Below are 18397 nucleotides of genomic sequence, written 5' to 3'. Positions count from 1 at the left end.
AGCAGTGTTGCTATTTTTGAAACACAAAGATTGAAATGTACATAACATGCTCTGAAACAGGGATCTAGTATATCCTAATGCCTTTAGTGAATTTACTTTTAGCGCCACCAGGAGGTTGATGGTGTAGAGTGAAGTATGCCATGAAATACAGGATGCATTGATAAACATGATATTCATGTTCCCCAGAGGATGTGTCCTAATGCCTAGGGTGTTATTAGAGTACTACTAACCGTTTAGAGTATTGTTAGGTGGGTTGACGTTAAAGCTAATCTCAGATAACATGAATTAACTATGAGGAACAACAGTTATCTATTTAATCTATCAAATTAATCAAAACGTCACCATTCTACAATGCTCCTTTTGTTCATTTGGACATTAGCATTTAGCTCGATCGCCAGATCAGCTATAGACTTTTCATTCATTAATCACAGCACTCTTAATTTAAAAAAATAAATATTGCACAATTTGTGAGCATGATGTCGTTCAGATACGTTCTTTGATCTCGATTGGATGTGCCTGAACCTTTTTGTCAAATGAAATTAGAAATCTTAAAGACTGTGCAGCTCTCTGATTGTCGTCTCATTACTTTTACGTCTACGCTTTGAGGTCTCATGACGTATTGCTTTCTGACACCTTTTATATTGCATTGTGTGCAGACCATTTCCTCCGAAGAAAGGTCACGAGACACTTTGTCACGCTAGCTCAGTTAAGCAAGTGGCAGCTATTAATCACTGCGAGCAATGGAGACAAAACACTAAACAATGTTCTTGCTGAACAATGACCACGCCTCAGAATACATTCACCAGAAATATACAGTCTGCTGGGAATGACAGTGACGCAAACAAAGTGAGACCTAAAAGAGCACAGAGGGTAACAGGAATTTATTTTAACCATTAACACAGAGGAAAAATGACTTTTCCCGAAGCCTTATAGAATTTGAAAAATAAGGAATCATTAAAGTGTCTACCTATGAGACAGGACTGTGAAATGACAATTCAAATGATGAAGAGAAAACAATCAAATCAATATGGTTCCCTTTGCCCTCGGAGGCAAACTAACAGGCAGTCAGACAGCGTCTGAAAGCCAGCCGTGGCTCTCCCAAGTCTCCCGCCTGACAGATTACAAAAGACCAAGATGTCTCTCATCTTGTAGTTTGCATTATTCATCTAACAGTCTGTGCCAGTCACTTAATCTGACTGATTTTGTCACTGTTCCAACACTGATATTACTCATGCACAATACTGATCATGCAAAAAGCTTTTGTTGCTGTACAGGAAAACCGAGTCTCTGGTATGCAACGTGGACGTTGCGAGTTAAGGGATTTTCTGATGAAGTTCTAGTGAATTCTACCCGTCCCTCTTTGTGCCAAAGGGAGGATTATTGTGTGTGCGGGAGGAGGTTAAACGGAAAAGGACAGGGGCGCTTGTTAGACTCGCAGCCACCCAGCATGATTGAACTTAATGGGGGAGGAAGGTGGGCCGCCTGGACAGATCACACACCCACCCACCGGGAGCGGACAGCTGGGGGGGTGTGACGGTGTTTAGTCGGTGCGTATCACACACAATCAGTGGGCCACCTACCCACTCTTGCTGCAGAAAAAGAACATCCAGAGACAGGCTCTGCTATTTGAAGACACAGGGAACTTTGTTCTTGTAATACGGTGGGCGCGATTTGAAATTTGAAGGTGGAGGCCAAGCAGAAGTAATGGGGGATAAAGCAGACGGCCTTGTGGGTAACTAGGCCATTTCAAGGAGGATTCTGACTGCGTCCCTCCTCGTCATTAACAGCAGGTTGCGAACAAAAAAGTCGCATATTTTTTTCCGTCACGGTGACATTGAGATGCAAGTGAAGGAAAAAGGGAAGAAACCTGAGCAGAACGCGGCGTACATAAACCCCGCTGGGCTGCTTTACACCAGGCGGATAAAACCCACTAATGACAAACTCCACCCGCTGTTAATGGAGTGTTCTTTCACCGCTGTTTGGTGGACTGTTTATATTTGGTGCATATTTGTCTGTTTGCAGCTGCAAAACACAGCATTATGATTTCTACTACTTTGGTTGCTACCTTGGTAATAAGCCAACAGCAAAAGTTGGTGAGTCATTTTTTATTCATGAAGTCATTAATGGAGAAGAACAAAACATCCAGTCCCCTCGCTGTGGATATAAACAAGGCAAGGCTTTCTACAACAGTTTGCCGTAATAAGAGGATTTTAAGTTGTCAATACAAAGTAGTTGTCATGAATTAAGAGGCATCCCTTTGTTGGTCGTGCTGCGGCAGGTCTGGTAGGAGGATGAGCATCGCCGCGCGTGCAGCCATCAGCTGCATCTGGCTGAGGCACCTGACGGTTTATTTAAGAGCCTTTGACCAAAATAATTTGGGGATTGGTATTCCGGATTCTTTGAGTCCATCAAAGTGCTATTATAATTAGACACCCACACCACAAAAAGGAATGAAAGCTGGGTGATTATGGAGATGCTTTATATGTGGTTATTCTTTTTCATTTTTAACGACCAACAGCTGTATGTATTTTTTATTAATGACATTTTCTTCTGAAATACCTCTTCAGGTCTGAAAAAGCGATTTGAAGTGAACAAACTGTCTCAGGAGTACGCCATTGATCATTGTGATGATCAGAGACTGACGAATACATTTTACGTGGTGACATTTGTCTTCTGTATCCTCCATTTACAATCCCCTCTTAGATGCTCTTCTCCCGGGTAAACGATGCATGTCTAACAGTCGAGTGTCCAACCCCCCGCTCGGTGCAGAGCAGCTCCTACAGGGAGGACGTGCTGCAGGGCGCTGGCTGAGCTGAGCATGCTCCCAATGAACTCCCCGTGACCTTGAGGTTCACATTAATTTTGCACGAGGTCTACTCATCAGATAGACTGGGGATCGCGCTGCAGCACCGGCTCACCTGCCATTTGCTTCAGGCCAGACACCCACACAGACAGCAGTGACCACACACACACACCGCAGTCTGTGTGCACACGCACACAGATACACACACACGCACGCACACAGCTACGCACACGCATGCTCCTGAGCAGAGCTTGGAGCTGATAATGGAAATTTAACTGCTGACCAGGGTACTCGTACAATTGGGTTTAGTAGATCATCGCTGCTGCTTTTGAAAAGAAATTGGTGTTCATTTGGCTTTAAAGTGAAATGTTACACAATACAATTTCATAATGAACCCCCTGTATCAAGGTGAATGTTTTGATGTGTGCCAGCTTAGAAAAGAATTAACAATAATATAGTACATGAACACACATGTAAGCAAACATTCACAAACCCTTACGAGCACATAAAATACCAAGTACAATCACAATTAACAGCTTGGATGTATGCTGCTTTTATTATTTTAAAGGTGAAATAAGAAATAACTAAAATTCAATTTGTCTTTATATAACTATCTATACAAAAGGAAAAATCACCCTCCGTAAGATAAAAAAAACCTATACGATCCGAAGCAATTTCTGGATTCAGCCCCGTTATCTGAGTCGATGCTGCAACTAAATAAATAAACCAGAAAAAAACGTCTTCTAATCACCCTCCCAGTTCTATTTATGTTCCTGTTCCCCTGAACAGACCCGTAAACAAAGGCAGAGTCATACATCTGCCCGAAGTCACATTACATGATGGCAGACACCAGCCACAGCACTTTTTTATTCCCCCTTTCCAATCACTGCTGTGCCCTTGATCCTGTGTTACAGCAGATTCATAGTAAACACAGTGACAGGTGTATTCATAAAGCACCGCTCGCAGCCCTGGAGTGTGCTCTGGCGCTACACTGGACTATTCGTCAACTGGAGAGCTGTCAGGGCTCCGCGTTCCTATATTCATGGCGTTGGCGAGTGGGGCGAGTCGGATGAGAGGGGCGATGTGATGAGAAGAAAATCCCACCATACGAAGCTCTGAGCTTAAACACAAACGACACGCAGGTATTCTCCATTCTGTGGTAGGCGCTCTTTCTACGCCAGTGTGCACGCCGACTAGACGGGACCTCAAACCTGTCAGGCAGCATGTCAACAACGACTGGTCCACTGAATTTCAGTAGAGCAGTTGGGTTTTAGTTTGTCCCCCTTAAGGCTCAGCAGAGGATGTTCTTCCTGAGGCAGCTGAAGAAACTCAACCTGCCACAGACGATGATGGTGCACTTCTACATGACCATCACCGAGTCCATCCTCTGCTCCTCCATCACCGTGTGGTACGCTGCAGCCACAGCCAAGGACAAGGGCAGTTTGCAGCGTGTCAACCGCTCTGCAGAGACGGTGATTGGCTGCAATGTGCCGTCTGTCCAGGACTTGTTCGCTTCCAGGGCTCTGAAGCGGGCCTGAAAGATTGTAGCCGACCCCTCCCACCCTGGACATGAACTGTTTGTGCCCCTCCCATCCAGCAGGAGGCTGAGGTCCATCAGGACTAAGACCTCCCGCCACACGAAACAGTTTCTTTCCTTCGGCAGTCGGCCTCATCAACAGAGCCGGGGCCCCCCCTGACTGACTCTCGCTCTCTACATGTACACACACTTTGTCACTTTCACTTGTCACTTTGTTTAGCTGGTGCACTTTAATTGTAATTTGATCTTATCTCCTCTTACTTACTAACCCATAGCTTTAGCTTTAGCGTACTAACCCATAGCATATATTGTATTATACTTTTATTTTATTTTTATCTTATTGCTGCACTATGTTGTCATTATTGTACTGTCTTCTGTCATGCACCAACCGCCAAGACAATTTCCATTTATGTCTCACATATTATGGCAATAAACGTTTCCTGATTCCTGATTCCCAACACTGTCATTGTGGATGATTTAAATGTCTTATTTTTTACTGTTGATCAGTCTCAACAGTAAGTTAGTCCTGCTAACAAAGAGCTCCAGCTGCATTGGTGAGTCACTCCGTGTCACATGTTCCTCCATTAGGTTGAACATGATTTATTTATTTATTTAGTCCTGCTGGCTGGAACATCCAATCTGTGTTCATCCGCCACTTCACAAATGCATTTACACTAATTTGTGGAATGCTGAGATGTTTTGGGGAAACTAATGTGTCTTTTCTTTTCTTAACAAATGTGTGGAACCAAGGCTTGGAGGCCAGAGACACACAGCTAAGGGAAATCACAATATCTCTATATATTCTAACAACGCAAACAATATACAGCTAAAAAGATGCACTATTATGTGTACTTTATTAGTATAAAGATCTTTCAATAGAATGTTGTCAGTCCGTCCCTATTTTTTTAAGTTAAAATTAAAACGTTTCGCTTTTTTCACATGGTATAAAAATACAGCCTCTTGATGTGTGGTGATCCACATGAATAACACATTTAATGTCTCATTGTCCTGGATCTGTCCACTGCTCCTCTGGATTGAAATAGTATTTGACTGTTCATTCTATATTTCACCACTGTGGGATATGCAGGGAGGCTGAAACACCCTATTGTGGGAGAACTGATACTGTCAATGCCACCGTGTTGACATCATCTTCTCCAACTAATCAAATATTGGGTGACCTCCTTTTTTTAATGGCTATTAAACCAAAATGGATGAATTTTCTTAATAGCTGCAGTAACTGAAGAAATTAAGTCTGCAGCTCCGAATGTAATACCATGGCTTGCATGGCATATCTAATTTACATCCTCTTCATTTGCAGGGTTTAGGCCAATAGTCTCTGGTTACAGTCAGAGTGACGATTTCAGTCTTTTTTTTCAGTCTGCACAGGACATCTTGTGGTTCTAATTTCAGTGTTTGGGAAATAAATTGACACAAAGTTACACTTTCAATTTTATCATGGGGACAAAAGCAAGTCGGCTTTTAGCCTGGAGGTAAAGCAGCCAAGGACGATCAGTATCAGAAGAAATGATGCAACCCAAATAAAGCCACTAAAAACTCCCTCCCTCCCTCCTCAAAGTAAGATTAAGGGTAGAAATCTTGTGTCTTTAAAAGCATTACCAGAGCTGTCAATCCACAGTCGTGACTTGGCTCATTGAAACCTCAAGCCTTCCTTTACAACCTGGTTTCAGATACTAGTTTTATATTCACCACTGAGGGCAGTGCCTCCAAACAGTGGACCTACTGACCTGCATGAAAAAGCACTCCAGCCAGAAGCTTTGTGTTGCCAAATACTGGATAGTTAATGAACTCAAGCTACGGTACAATAAAAATGAACAAAAACAAAAGCTTTACATGAATTCAGAGTAATGAGGGTAATGGTGTACTCAATTAAATACAAATGTAGAGGTTATAATAAATGGCATGCACTGCTTTACATTATTGGAAGTTTAAAATCACAGATCTTGAGACGGGGTTTCACCAAACCATTGCTTGTGGACGGAGGCCTTCATTTGTTCCTGTAGCCTGACTAGTTGCTGCTGCGTTGACTCCATCTCCTCTTCCTGATTTCAACATGGATGTTGTTTGTGCATCAATCACTCATCATTTTCCGTCTGTCAGCATCGAGTCCTGCTAATGATACGCTAGAGAAACTAGTAGCGCTACGCTTTCAAAATATTGGAATTGATTTGCTACCAAAGTATCAGATTTGCCATTTAGTTGCTAAACATTCCACAACTTTATTCAAGTAATGAATATTTTATTTCTGCACAATCTGCACTGGATACAACAGACTATATCCTTAAAGCCTTGATTTGACTTATTATGAACATAAATGAGAAAAGGGAACAAAATGTTAACCCTCATTCACTCATTTTTGGATGAAAACAGAACATCTTGCACACCACAAGAACGAAAAAAGGCAACTGATGGTCTGGCCTTGACCATGTTTTGAGCCAAATGTAAGCATTTAACAGAATGTCACTCACAAGGTCACTGCCTCTCTTCCCTGCTTGCTGAGCATCTACATGGTGCTGACCAAGCTCCGAAACACAATCCACCTCCAAAAGAAAACACCGGCAGCTGCTTTCTTTTCAGGGCAGGCTCCACGTTAGGGAACAGCCGGGGAGATATCAAAGGATTCAAGGTAAAAAGGAGTCGCTGGAATCTCCTTTTCTCTCTTAATTATTTCTTTAGCCGTGCGGCATAAATCAGCCGCTTCAGTTGGGCTGTGGCTTAAACCTTATCATTAGTAAAGTCAACCTCCCTCGTATCTGAGGTGTCGGCATATTCATCAACTACAGAGGCCCCGACTCTGACTCTCCATCACAGCCCCGGCTGACTTAGATAAGCTTTTTTTCAATTAGAAACGGATGCTCAATTAAGCCGAGGCTCTTTTTGTCAGATGGTGCGTAATCTCTCTTGAGCGTTTATGTCCAGAAAACGTTGTTCTTTGACGAATCAATAGCAATCAACGCTATCGCTGCCCTCTTTGATTTCCCGCGGAAGCGAGCAAATGGAGATTCACAAGCAATTAAGCAGCAATGAGTTTGAAGCCGGCGATGAGAAGCCGGCGATGAGAAGACGACGCGCCTGCACAGCTGAGCCCGGGGGGGGGGGGGCTTGTGAGGAAATGAATGTTTGATGTGGTAATTTACCTGTACTGCGGGGGAGGGCTCCCTTCTGCCTCGCACGTGACGGTGGCCCGCTGGTCCGGGGTGTTGATCGGTAAAATGAGGTCGCTTGGCTCGGTCCTCCATCTTGGCCCTTGAAATATGACATCGTCTGTACAGGCTGGGGAAGGGGAAAGGGGAGAAAGTCTATCGCAGTACAAGCCAGAGAAAGTGTCTCTTTGACCTTAGGAGAAAATACTGGGAAAATACAGACCCCGTGAGGACAAACAGTTCATCTTGCTGAAATACAGCAGTGTTCTGACACACACACTGTGTATGAGTTTTTCAATATATATATATATATATATATATATATATATATATATATATATATATATATATATATATATATATATATAAATATGAACAGTTTTCCAAGAAAAAGGAACAAAATGCATTAGGACAATCCCTGAGAAGTGTTGTGTGAGCCCTCTGCGATAAGAAGAGCAAATCCCACTTACCCTTGTTAGGCATTAACTGCTATTGCTGACACATTTTGTATTTGACACTTGGAATGGTGACAAAAGCACTGACCATGGCTTATGTGTATTCACTTCCGTTCTGCATGCTCGGCCTTTTTTTTTCCCATGGGAAGGGGCCTCACTGTGCCACTAGGTTATCACGCTAAATCATCACATTGTTGCTGTTGTCCAGTATAATTAATATCCCTGCCTCACAACACCCTTGTAAAAAATGCAAGTAAATAAAATTACTACAATGGTTTCATATAATGCAATGATTACTTTGTAAATATTTAGCTGGCTAGGGGGTTTGGGCCAGTTAAATACAGCTACACAGAACTCACAAAGACAACTGTGAGTCCTTTAACTGAACTCAATTACTCCATAATAATAGTAGCTGAGGACTTAGGTTGAGGCAATCGTCCAGCTATTTTACATATTTCCACTGTAATTAACGTTTCCCGGACAAGTGACAGTTTTGATATTTTCAGAACATCTATGTATACTCTGCATGCAGCGGTTAAATGAGGCCACGAGGAATAACTCATCTGCCAGCCGCTTAGAAGGAAAGGACGTGGAACACAGTCTGCTGCTAAATGGAAGCAGAGCCAACAGACGGCTGGAGAAGGCACAATTAATATCCTACTGCTCACAGATTGCAGCATGTGGGCAGCTACTCTACACATGATTTTAACCAGTAATATTACCCACACATTTCCCTGTGCGGAAGACGGAGGGGTCGAAAGGGTGACAACGAGTCACCGGGGTGAAAATGAAACTGTATCAATTCTAAAAAGGTAGCGCAACAACCAACAAAGGATTTAACAACTATAGCGTCACATCGAATTTGTTCCCCTCACAGCTTGGTTGAACGAGCTCTTCCTAATGTGACTTTGGGTAAAATGCCACGCGAGCTAACATCGGAGGTGTCAGAGTGTCATGTCAGCATACACACCCAGACAGCGTGTCACTTCAGATGTCACAATGATTGCAGTGATTTAGTTAAGGGCTTTCCATCACAACATTGAACACGAACCAGCACGTATAACAAGCCTGTGTTAAAAAACACTTGTCCGTGAGGAAGGTGAGACGGCTGGCATCTGGCTCCCTTGAGCACTGGGGCGTGAATTACCCATGAGCCAATTTGAATACCATTCATTGGGATTTACAATGTCATTCCAACAAGGGTTGACATTCTGGTGGAGTGTCTGTGCTTCTCAAATCCCGGGTGGCCGCACAAGGGCAGAATGAGACGTAGTGGCAAGATAGTAGCAAATAGGGGGGGGGGGGGGGTCATTGTGTGGGTCCCAATAATGATCTGAACGGGCCATGAGCGGGGATGGGGGTCGGACTCTGTGCCTGACAGAAGGACATCCTGCTGGGTACACCGTGCACGTAATGACTGCAGCCTAATCGGTATTTTGGTTGAGAAGATCTCTTGCTCACTGATGGATGAGACTCCCCGCTCCATATAAACACTGCTACCTAAGAATGAAACCGTGTTGATAGCCTTTAACCCAACTGAAAAAGCACAATGGGAAAATCATCATAATCCATGTGCTTTGGAAAAAAACAAAATGAATATATAATGTACTATATAATTATAGACGAGATGTTACTTTGACATAAACTGCAGTCTCAAGTATAATATGTGTAAAAACATCTTACCTGCAAGGCATCCAGTGATTGATAGCAGAACAATTTGTCTCCATGGTAACGTCATCTTTAGTTGGCGAGGGCGAATAAGACTCTCATCCAATTGCTTGTGAATGCTCTCCCTTGAATACAAGAATTTTAATCTTAAGGAAAAGTAATTATACATGTGATTAAAACATGACATTTTGAGTCAGATACGACAAGCATTCATCAGCAAAAAAACACAGACAAAATGATGATTATGGCACTGCTAAGTTACATAATTGGTTCATTTTATCCGGGAGATGCTGTAAGTGGAGAGAACGTTAAACTTGAGGAGGGGAGGAGTTATGGGAGGAGGTAGGGGGGGGGGGGAGAAGCCTGCAGACTGAAAGCTTGAGGGTTGAAATCCGGCACTGTGATTTTTTCGGTGGCACAGAAGAAGAAACAGCTGCTAAATGTTGTCATCCCGCCTAACAAGCTCAACGATGCAATTTTGGAGAGGAATGAGGAAGGAAATGATGACGTGAAAAGATCCAGTTCTCTCTTCCCATTTGACTTTTAACAGGAGCTGACTGTGTACCAGCAATCCTCAAAACATGCAAAGTCCTTTTATTGATGTGTAAATGGATCATTTCTTCAGAAAAGGGCTACAGACTAAACCAATACAATTAGTACTTCTAGTGGTTTTCTACCACGCAATTTAAAGGGGCAGATCATTAAAGACGTAAAGCAGGCTGGGAGGTTGCGTGTTGTGTGTCTGTGATCCTCAGTCTGCCGTTAGCATTAATGTCATCAGGGGAATAACATGTTTGGGCTGTAACGCGTTTGCGAATAACACAGATAGAGCAAGTGGATACATTTTGGAATTCAATAGTCATATTGCAGTGGCTAATCTTGCGTTATAAATTTAGCTGGACAGAAGAAAGAAAGTGGTAGGTAAAGGCCAGTCAATTTCATTAATAAAACAATTAATGTTTTAAGGTTGTATGTTATTATTTTCTGATTTTATTTAATTGATCTATTTTTTTCATTCTCTCCTTTTTACTACTATTGCTGTTATAGTTGCTTTTCATTCCATTGTACTACGTAAAAGGTTGACCCAGAGATCCCTGTGTGGCAGCATGATTCCTATTAGTAGTATTTGACTTCTATGATTTGTTGCCACAGAGAAATATAGAGTAACTGCATAAAATATATTGTGATGGAGGTTTGTGTTCTAACAGGTCAATCTCCCGCCCCCATCACCATTACGCTCACCTGTATCAGATCCCCATGTGTCCCTCGATCAGTGACCTTCTCATGAGCCCTGAGACTTTGCTTTAGCCTCGATCACACTAAGTGGAAACTTACACTCCCAGGATTAAGAATTCAAGCCAGCCGTCACAACTCAACCCTGTTATGGGGATTAATTCTCCAAACATACTAACTACTGAGTTGGTTCAGACCAACTTGAAACTGCAGGATTGTGGCAGGGCTTCAACATGGAAAGCATGGCGACATAATCTCATCGAGGGGGAGGGATTCATACCATTTGCCTGATCACATTTTAATGCCCAGTGTTGGCTTAACTCCATTCTCCTGATGCCAGTAATTATTCCGCATCTGGTGTAATTGTAGGCACAGCGAGTTCCAGAGCGGATTCACTGGTGTCTTTTAAAAAATTGGGGTTTGCAACTTGAATAGTTGGGTTTAAGGAGAGAAAAAGAGAAAAACTGCTGCAGTTTTCGGTTTGAGTGCAGCACCAACTCGTCTAGCTCGTCGCCATAACCCATCAGTCCAAAAAGCCTCGAGATCCCCGAGAAGAAAATGTCCTCAAAAAAGAAAAGATTTTGGTAGAGGTTGGCTGTTGCTCAGCTCATAGCGCAGCGTCTGCGCTGACATGATGGATGTTTGGCCCAGAGCACGGCTTCATTTCTAAAGCCCACGGTGACATTTTCATTTTTGAGAAAGAATTGACTGAATTAACCGTTGATTAAAAGCAACATATGTGCCAGTTTGTCCAAGCGTTGTGTAACAAGGGTGTGTCACCCACGGCAGCTCTGCGCTGGCTCTCTGAGGAGAGCTTAAGTGTCTCGTGCCGCTGCAAAAGCCATTTCCGAGCTGCAAAAAGCATTTTTTTTTATCACTTTTGACCTTCAAAAAACTGCACCAGTGTCAAGCCTTGAGCTGCACATAAGTGAAACGCTTTAATGAACCAAAAGAAAAAGGATTAAAAAGAGAGAACTCTTGATGCTCGCAAAACTGAAGAGAAAAAAACTCCTCTCTGGGTCGCTGAAACGTTGAAGGGGAGGCGGGCGTTTTTCTTTCAGCTGAAAATGATGAGCAAAAGATTGCTCTGCCAAATGTAATGAGGCATCACGCTTTCACCTCTGCAGAAGATAAACCTAATGGAAGTCATTGGACTAAATGCATTCCAGAGTAACTGAGATGCCTTCTTGGTTAGTGTTTTGGTACATAATTGATAGGAAAGGTGGATGTAGGCATGCATCCCCCCCCCCCACCCTTGAGGGCAGCATAATTGCAAAAGAATCCGATAAAGGGAGGGAGGGGATAGGAGTTTCTCCATCACGCTAAAGGTCTGTATTCACCTCACAAGTTGTGCACAGAGCTGCGAGATCAAAATTTCTAAGATCAAGGAGACAAAAAAAGGGAAACTCACTCTCAAAATAGAGCACCAGTGGCACAAAGGATATATGTATTCACCCCAGAACATTGTATCCTCTTCATCACTGTCTCCATCAAATCACTCTGCAGGAGATCCTTGGAGTAGAGAACCCAGTAGAGGGGGGGGCTCGGTCTGAATACACAGCTGCTCTGTGCTTCAATGAATGAAGAATTCACTATAAACCGTCCACTGATGCCTCCTAATTTACTTCAAGGGGCCTGGCACCAGTCCACGTTCGCACGAGCAGAAAAGAAGACGCGTAACAATTCACAATTAAAGGCAGAAGCCTCTTATCGAGAGCAAAAATCTCTGCTTGTGAAGTAAGAACACACACAACCCGATGTGTTAATCGTTTGACACTGATTGCGTCACAACACTGCCACCTCTCAGTGGAGGGACTTTCTTCCTGTTTCAACTTTTTGTGGTTGCGAATAAAAGAAAACGGCGCCGCCTCGACAGCTGTTACAATTGGCAGTAATGTGGGAATTCGGGTGAATGCATATTCTCTCCTTGGATGTTTCTCTCCTTTCATTCCAAGGCTGCACGCTGGAAAAAAAAAACAAACGCGGTCCCACCTCAACATGTGTGAGTACTTGTGGAATGTCAGTCCAACACGAAGCGGCGGAGATACAAAGTATCTTCAACTTCCACTTCCACAATGTAGCCTCTCACGCAAAATATCCAGCCTGCCACAGTGGAAGGGCAACATCTGGGCAGCAGGCTCTGCAGACCTGTGGAGGTTCATGCAGAAAACAGAATGCAGGATGCCCCCAGTGACTCCCCCCCCCCAGGCAGCATCCCTCAGCTGATGCCTAACACGGGGGCAGGAGAAGAAGTGCACTTATGAGAGAGGGGAGCGACGGTCCATTTCTCAACCCCATCACCAGCCAGCCGGATCATCTAAAGATCCTCATCCCAGATCCAGCCACAAACACTCAGATGGGGGAGGGGGGGTCCAAGGATGAAGAGCAAGAGACACTCAGACAGGCTCTTTACATTCTATTATTTATTAATTAGATTTGTTGCAACTGAATCCATTTCACAGATTTTTTTTTTTTTTGGCGGGGGGGGGGGGGGCTTTCTGTAAAACAACTGTGGTTGAACAATCGAACGTCGCCAAGAATTCTGCGTGAATTAAGGAAGAGATGTTTCACCTCTCGCATGCACAGAGGGGAGAACAATTAGAATCCGTGCTGATGAATATTAATAGTAAACAAAACACTTTGAAGATGGAGCAGGCTGAGCGATTTCCCCATCACTGTTGTGTCCGTCTGGGGGTGGGGAGGGGGGGGAAGAAAGGAAAAGAGGATGCTTTTGTGCATACTGCTGGTGGCCAAATATTTGATTTTTCAGAGGCATTTCTTTAGAGCTTTGGCATTCATTCCTGCAGCAACACTCCCCTGTTGGCTGCATCTAGCATAATCCTCAATGCAGAATAGATTATGCAATTTCATGAAAAATAAAATCGCAGAATAAAACGCTCACTTTCTTCCCTCTGCAGAGACACATTTTCAACTTGTAGGGAGAGCTTCTTTTTTTTTTTTTATCCCAGCCCTGATGCTGTCTCTCAGAGCAGCACCATATGGACTTTGTCCTGGATGCCGGAAACCAGCCCCAGCGGTACAAATCCCAGTAGGACCATTTGAATCATTAGAGACTCGACTAGAAAACGCAATCATCAGCATCCACGCGCTCAGCACGCGGTGACCCTCTTTTCTACACTCCATCTCGCCTCAGAGACGTGGCCTTTTCTGGGTTATTCATTTTCATTCTGATTCAAAATAACTTCTGTGTTAAAATAAATAGAAATCCAGCCACGCCGTTTGCACAATAAAAGAGGAGACACACACAACGTGAAGTGAGGATTTCTCGGCTGGACACTTACTTGTTTTAGATTTAGATTCTCTTTTCCCCTTTGTTAAACTGCATAGATTGTAATCCCAGGTTCCGTGTAGACAAGTGAGCGGATGGCATTTCTCACTGTCTGGACTCTTGTTCTCTCCACAAGCCCGAAGAAGAAGGGCGCTCTGCGCTCCGCTGGCGATTTGCGCGCTGCACTTTGCGCTTCTCCCTCCAAGTGCTCTCCGTCCTACAAAAAAAAAGAGGATTGGACAACTAACAACGAAGCTCGGCAGCTTTAAATCCCACAACTGGGGAGTGTTCTTTTTGGGGGGTAGAAGGGGGGTGGGGGGGGTGGGGGGTTACGAGCAGGGGAGGACCCGCGCTGCGCTGCTCCGTACCGAGGGATGCTCCCCGATGGTCCTCGTGCTGCAGAAGAGCAGAGAGGACAGCCTCTGAGCCGAGTGGGACTTCACGTTGTGCGCATCCCCGGGCTGCGCGCTCTTGTACGCAGGAAAGAAGCGCCCACTGGTGACGCGTGGCAACAAAAAAAAGAAAGAAAGAAAGAAAGAAAGAAACACCCATCGCAACACTGTAATGCGCCACCAGGCTGTGGGCACCTGCCATTCCGCTGCTGGTCTCGGGGATATCGTGTCGGTAGAAAGAGCCTGGATCGAGTTGCGATTTTATGGTAAGGTATAAAAAGAGAGAGGAGGACATGAAAAAGCAAACCGTCCAGTATTTAATCTCAACGTCTTACCGTGTTTGGGTCGTTCACTGATGCAGGGGTTCTGCTGCCAATGAAGGGCAAGTAGAGGAAAGGTTGAACACTTCCATACAAAAGCTCATTGTATGCATTGAATATAGGGAAATATAACAACATATTGTGCCCTATTCTGCAGCCTGAGCCTTTACATGGTGTGAGAAGGGCTTTGTTGTGAAGTGCTGTACTAAAAAGCTAAATGGATTTAATCACGCCACTACCTAAACAAAGTGATTTCTTCTTTGCTCTGAGAGGCATGCGGCCACATGCTTGTGAAATTCTAAATGCTCTTCATATATCAATATCAAATCAAAGTAATGTGACGGAATATGCTTGTTGAACTATCACCTTTCTAGTTTATTCCGGTTAAATGTTTGTTTTTATCTGCAATGGTTGGTCCATCTGTTAAAAGCATTATGAGACATCCACTGGCTGAATACATTGTTTGGCTGAATATAATGTATATACATAACAATAAATCCAACCAGTGGCGCCTGGGCAATGGGGCGTGGCCCCACCTTTAGCCCCCTCCCAAAAAAAGATTTTAATTGTTTTCATTATATTAACTACAATGAGACGTTGAGTTATTTGTACAGGCGTGAGTCCCACTGAGCCTGCATATGTACAATTTAAATGTGTATGTACGAGGACCTGATTACCGGTCTGGTTCACAACTCAACATAATCAGACCAGAAACACATGTTGAAAAACATCTGATACCAAAAACCAATATCATTCATCATTCCACTGAATAATTTATTGAGCCCCTTTGTTTCAGGGGTCAATGGACAAAATTGACCAAGATTGCGTACCCACGAAGGTATTGTACACCTCCCTCACAGGAGGAGAAGCAAACCCGATTGAGAAGCCTGCCTTTGATTTACGACGTGTGGTGAGATTGAGGAGGACTGAAACATCACAGCCTTTTCCTTTAGACTGATATACTGCATTGCAGCCTGTACCCGAGAAGCCCAAAACAATGATGGAATCAAACATGTGAGGCTGATCATCAATGAAGCGGCACGGTGTCATCTCACACACTACAAAGAGGCCTCTCACGTCCTACAATAACTAGCAGCAGGGCAAAAATCTGGAAAATGCAAGAAGTGTCCTGGAAGCAGGGAGGAAGACACAGAAAAACAACTAAAAAACTATCAAAACAAACAGAGCCCTCGGCTGACTTATTGACGACTCGTCTTTCAAGCCACCGATCGAGACCATTTCAAAGCTCTTTCTGCAACACGACACACATGCGTTAACACTACAATCAAATCCCATTCTGTTGATAAGTTCATCTTCTCAATGATTGAAACAAAACAAATCCACCGCATATTTTACAGATTTAAACCTCAATAAAAATAGGGCCACCACATTAGCTCTCATCGCCGCTCCATCCACAACAATCTTCTGGATGGCACCACAGGTTGCACACCGTCAGTTGTCAGGGTCCGTGTCACTATTTGTTTAAAGTGGATGTCTCTTTTTCAAAACTTTTCATCAGCTGTGCCAGCGATTCCCCCCTTTTCAAGTTGAGCCTCGAAAGAAACACATTGTCGTCAAAACAAGCGGAAAGAAAAAAAAGGCGAGAGCAGCGTATGTAGAGCCTCGTGTTTCAGCAACTGTCACTCATCACACTAAATAAATCTCCCTATCACTGCACAGATAATTGGTGTTAGTTTTATCTACTGCAATCCCTTTGATTGACTTAAATATTAAAATGATGGAGGTATGAATATTTAATGCTTCTGGGCAGCAGAGAACTCCAGGGGTTTCTCAGAGAGACGGATAGAAAATACAGACAAGGTGAAATGACATTAATTAAGGTCATTTGGTATCTTATTGGTTATGGAGAGGGGTGCAGGATTGTGTTTGGGGGAGCGGGACAGTTCAAGGTGATCAGAGATAGGAGGCTGCCACTGCAGATAATCCACCTTCACCCACAGGTAACTAAGGCGACAAAATGAGCAATGAGACCTAAGTCCCACTGAAGACACACGCAGGAAGACGCTGGAGGTCATACAGCCTTCTAACAGACAAAATAAGATTCTCTTTCACCATTCTCCATTCTAAATGTATGCCGGACACGATCACTTACGTTTAAAGTGTGGACCCAACTATGGGACTTCAGGGATTAAAAATGGATGTTTGGTCACAGACCTGTGCCACATGTTACCATAAAAACATGGCTGGCTTTTAACCTTTTAAACCAAACATTGTTTTTCCCTGCATGAGATTCACGGCATTGTTAATATTGAATGAGTCGAATGGCACAAGAGATAGTTGTTCTCAGAATAAATGAGGCAAAATGCCATGATCTGGCATCTAAGTACATGCTCTACATAGGTTTAATTAAAATATATAAAAAAGAATGTGTAATTGGACAATATAAAATTAATCTGTTTTATGCACGTAAATGGTCATTTAACTGTACTTATATAAAACTTTTCTAGTCTTCCGGCAACTCAAAGTGCTTCAGCACAACATATCATCATTCACCCATTCCCACCCACTCATATACTGATGACAGGAGCTGCCCGTGGAAACGAGAGCACTGTTGAGGTTTCCATCATCCGCGGGGGCAAGCACACACTTGGCTATTATAAGACAATGAGCTCCTTATCAACTGTAGCTAGCAGTCGCAGCAGTGGCAGTGTTAGCCGTGCTATAGTGCTAACTCTAACTAACCGAGGGTTAAACATCCTCTCTCATTCCCACTTTTAGTTCATAGGTGTGCTACTAATGTTATATTTATCGGTCCTCTGCAGGCAAGAGCAAATATGACACGCTCATATCTTAACATTATAAGTCCATTATAAGACCGTAAAAAAACTTAAAATCACTGAACGTAATGGCTGCCAAACAAAAACCCTAAAATCAGGTAAAATATCTTAATACAAATAAAGTGCAAAAACACTACATGCATGGCACTTTTTCATTAAAATGTTTTGCAGAGAAACATTATTGTATTATTGCAATCAAACATCTTCTATAAAAGGGATATCTCAAGTTCTCCAGAGGAAGACTGTTATTTTACAGATTTTTCCTGTATTATTATAATTTAACATGCCAAAAGGTTTTTGCTGGACTGCTCTCTGGGGTTGAAAGTTTCAAGCATGTTCCATTGCAATGCGACTTCCAATGAGCAGTAATAGGTCAGTAGTTTCAAACTCAATCACAAAAAGGGGGCCAAAATAAATTTCCTGAAAAAATATTTTCACCTTGTGGGGGTGCGCAGATAGTTCGGTCGGAGTTGCTAAGGTGGATGGTCTGGTGGGTCTTGTCAACGGGGGGGGGGGGGCTGCTGCCTGGAGAAACGCTGTCGACCCTCCTGGTTTAACGCATACGACTCCCAGTGCACTTTTTAGGAATAGCAGCTACTTTTATAGAAATGCAATTTATGTCTTACACTTGGCATCAGTATGTTTGACCCCTGCTTTAACATAAGAAAATGTGGAAAAGTGAAGTGCTGTGAATACTTTACAGAAGCAATGTATCTATATATATATATACATATATATATA

General features: G+C 43.3%; 1 protein-coding gene across 1 annotated transcript in view; it reads right to left on the bottom strand.

Moving 5' to 3' along the window:
* The window catches only part of cntn3b (contactin 3b), a 41468-nt gene extending 26862 nt beyond the window's left edge, over nt 1-14606 (bottom strand). Inside the window, exons 1-4 of the mRNA XM_037490174.2 lie at nt 14515-14606; nt 14160-14363; nt 9640-9749; nt 7496-7631 (exon numbers count right to left, since the gene is read on the bottom strand). Of these exons, the coding sequence (XP_037346071.2) occupies nt 7496-7631; nt 9640-9694 (191 nt within the window). The 5' untranslated portion in view covers nt 9695-9749; nt 14160-14363; nt 14515-14606. The remainder of the gene's footprint in view (nt 1-7495; nt 7632-9639; nt 9750-14159; nt 14364-14514) is intronic.
* Nucleotides 14607-18397: the final 3791 nt, after the last annotated feature.

Source organism: Pungitius pungitius, chromosome 8, assembly GCF_949316345.1.
Source record: "Pungitius pungitius chromosome 8, fPunPun2.1, whole genome shotgun sequence".
Lineage (NCBI taxonomy): Eukaryota > Metazoa > Chordata > Actinopteri > Perciformes > Gasterosteidae > Pungitius > Pungitius pungitius.
Note: the sequence above shows the minus strand (reverse complement) of the source record. Positions and strands in the feature narration are given on the sequence as shown.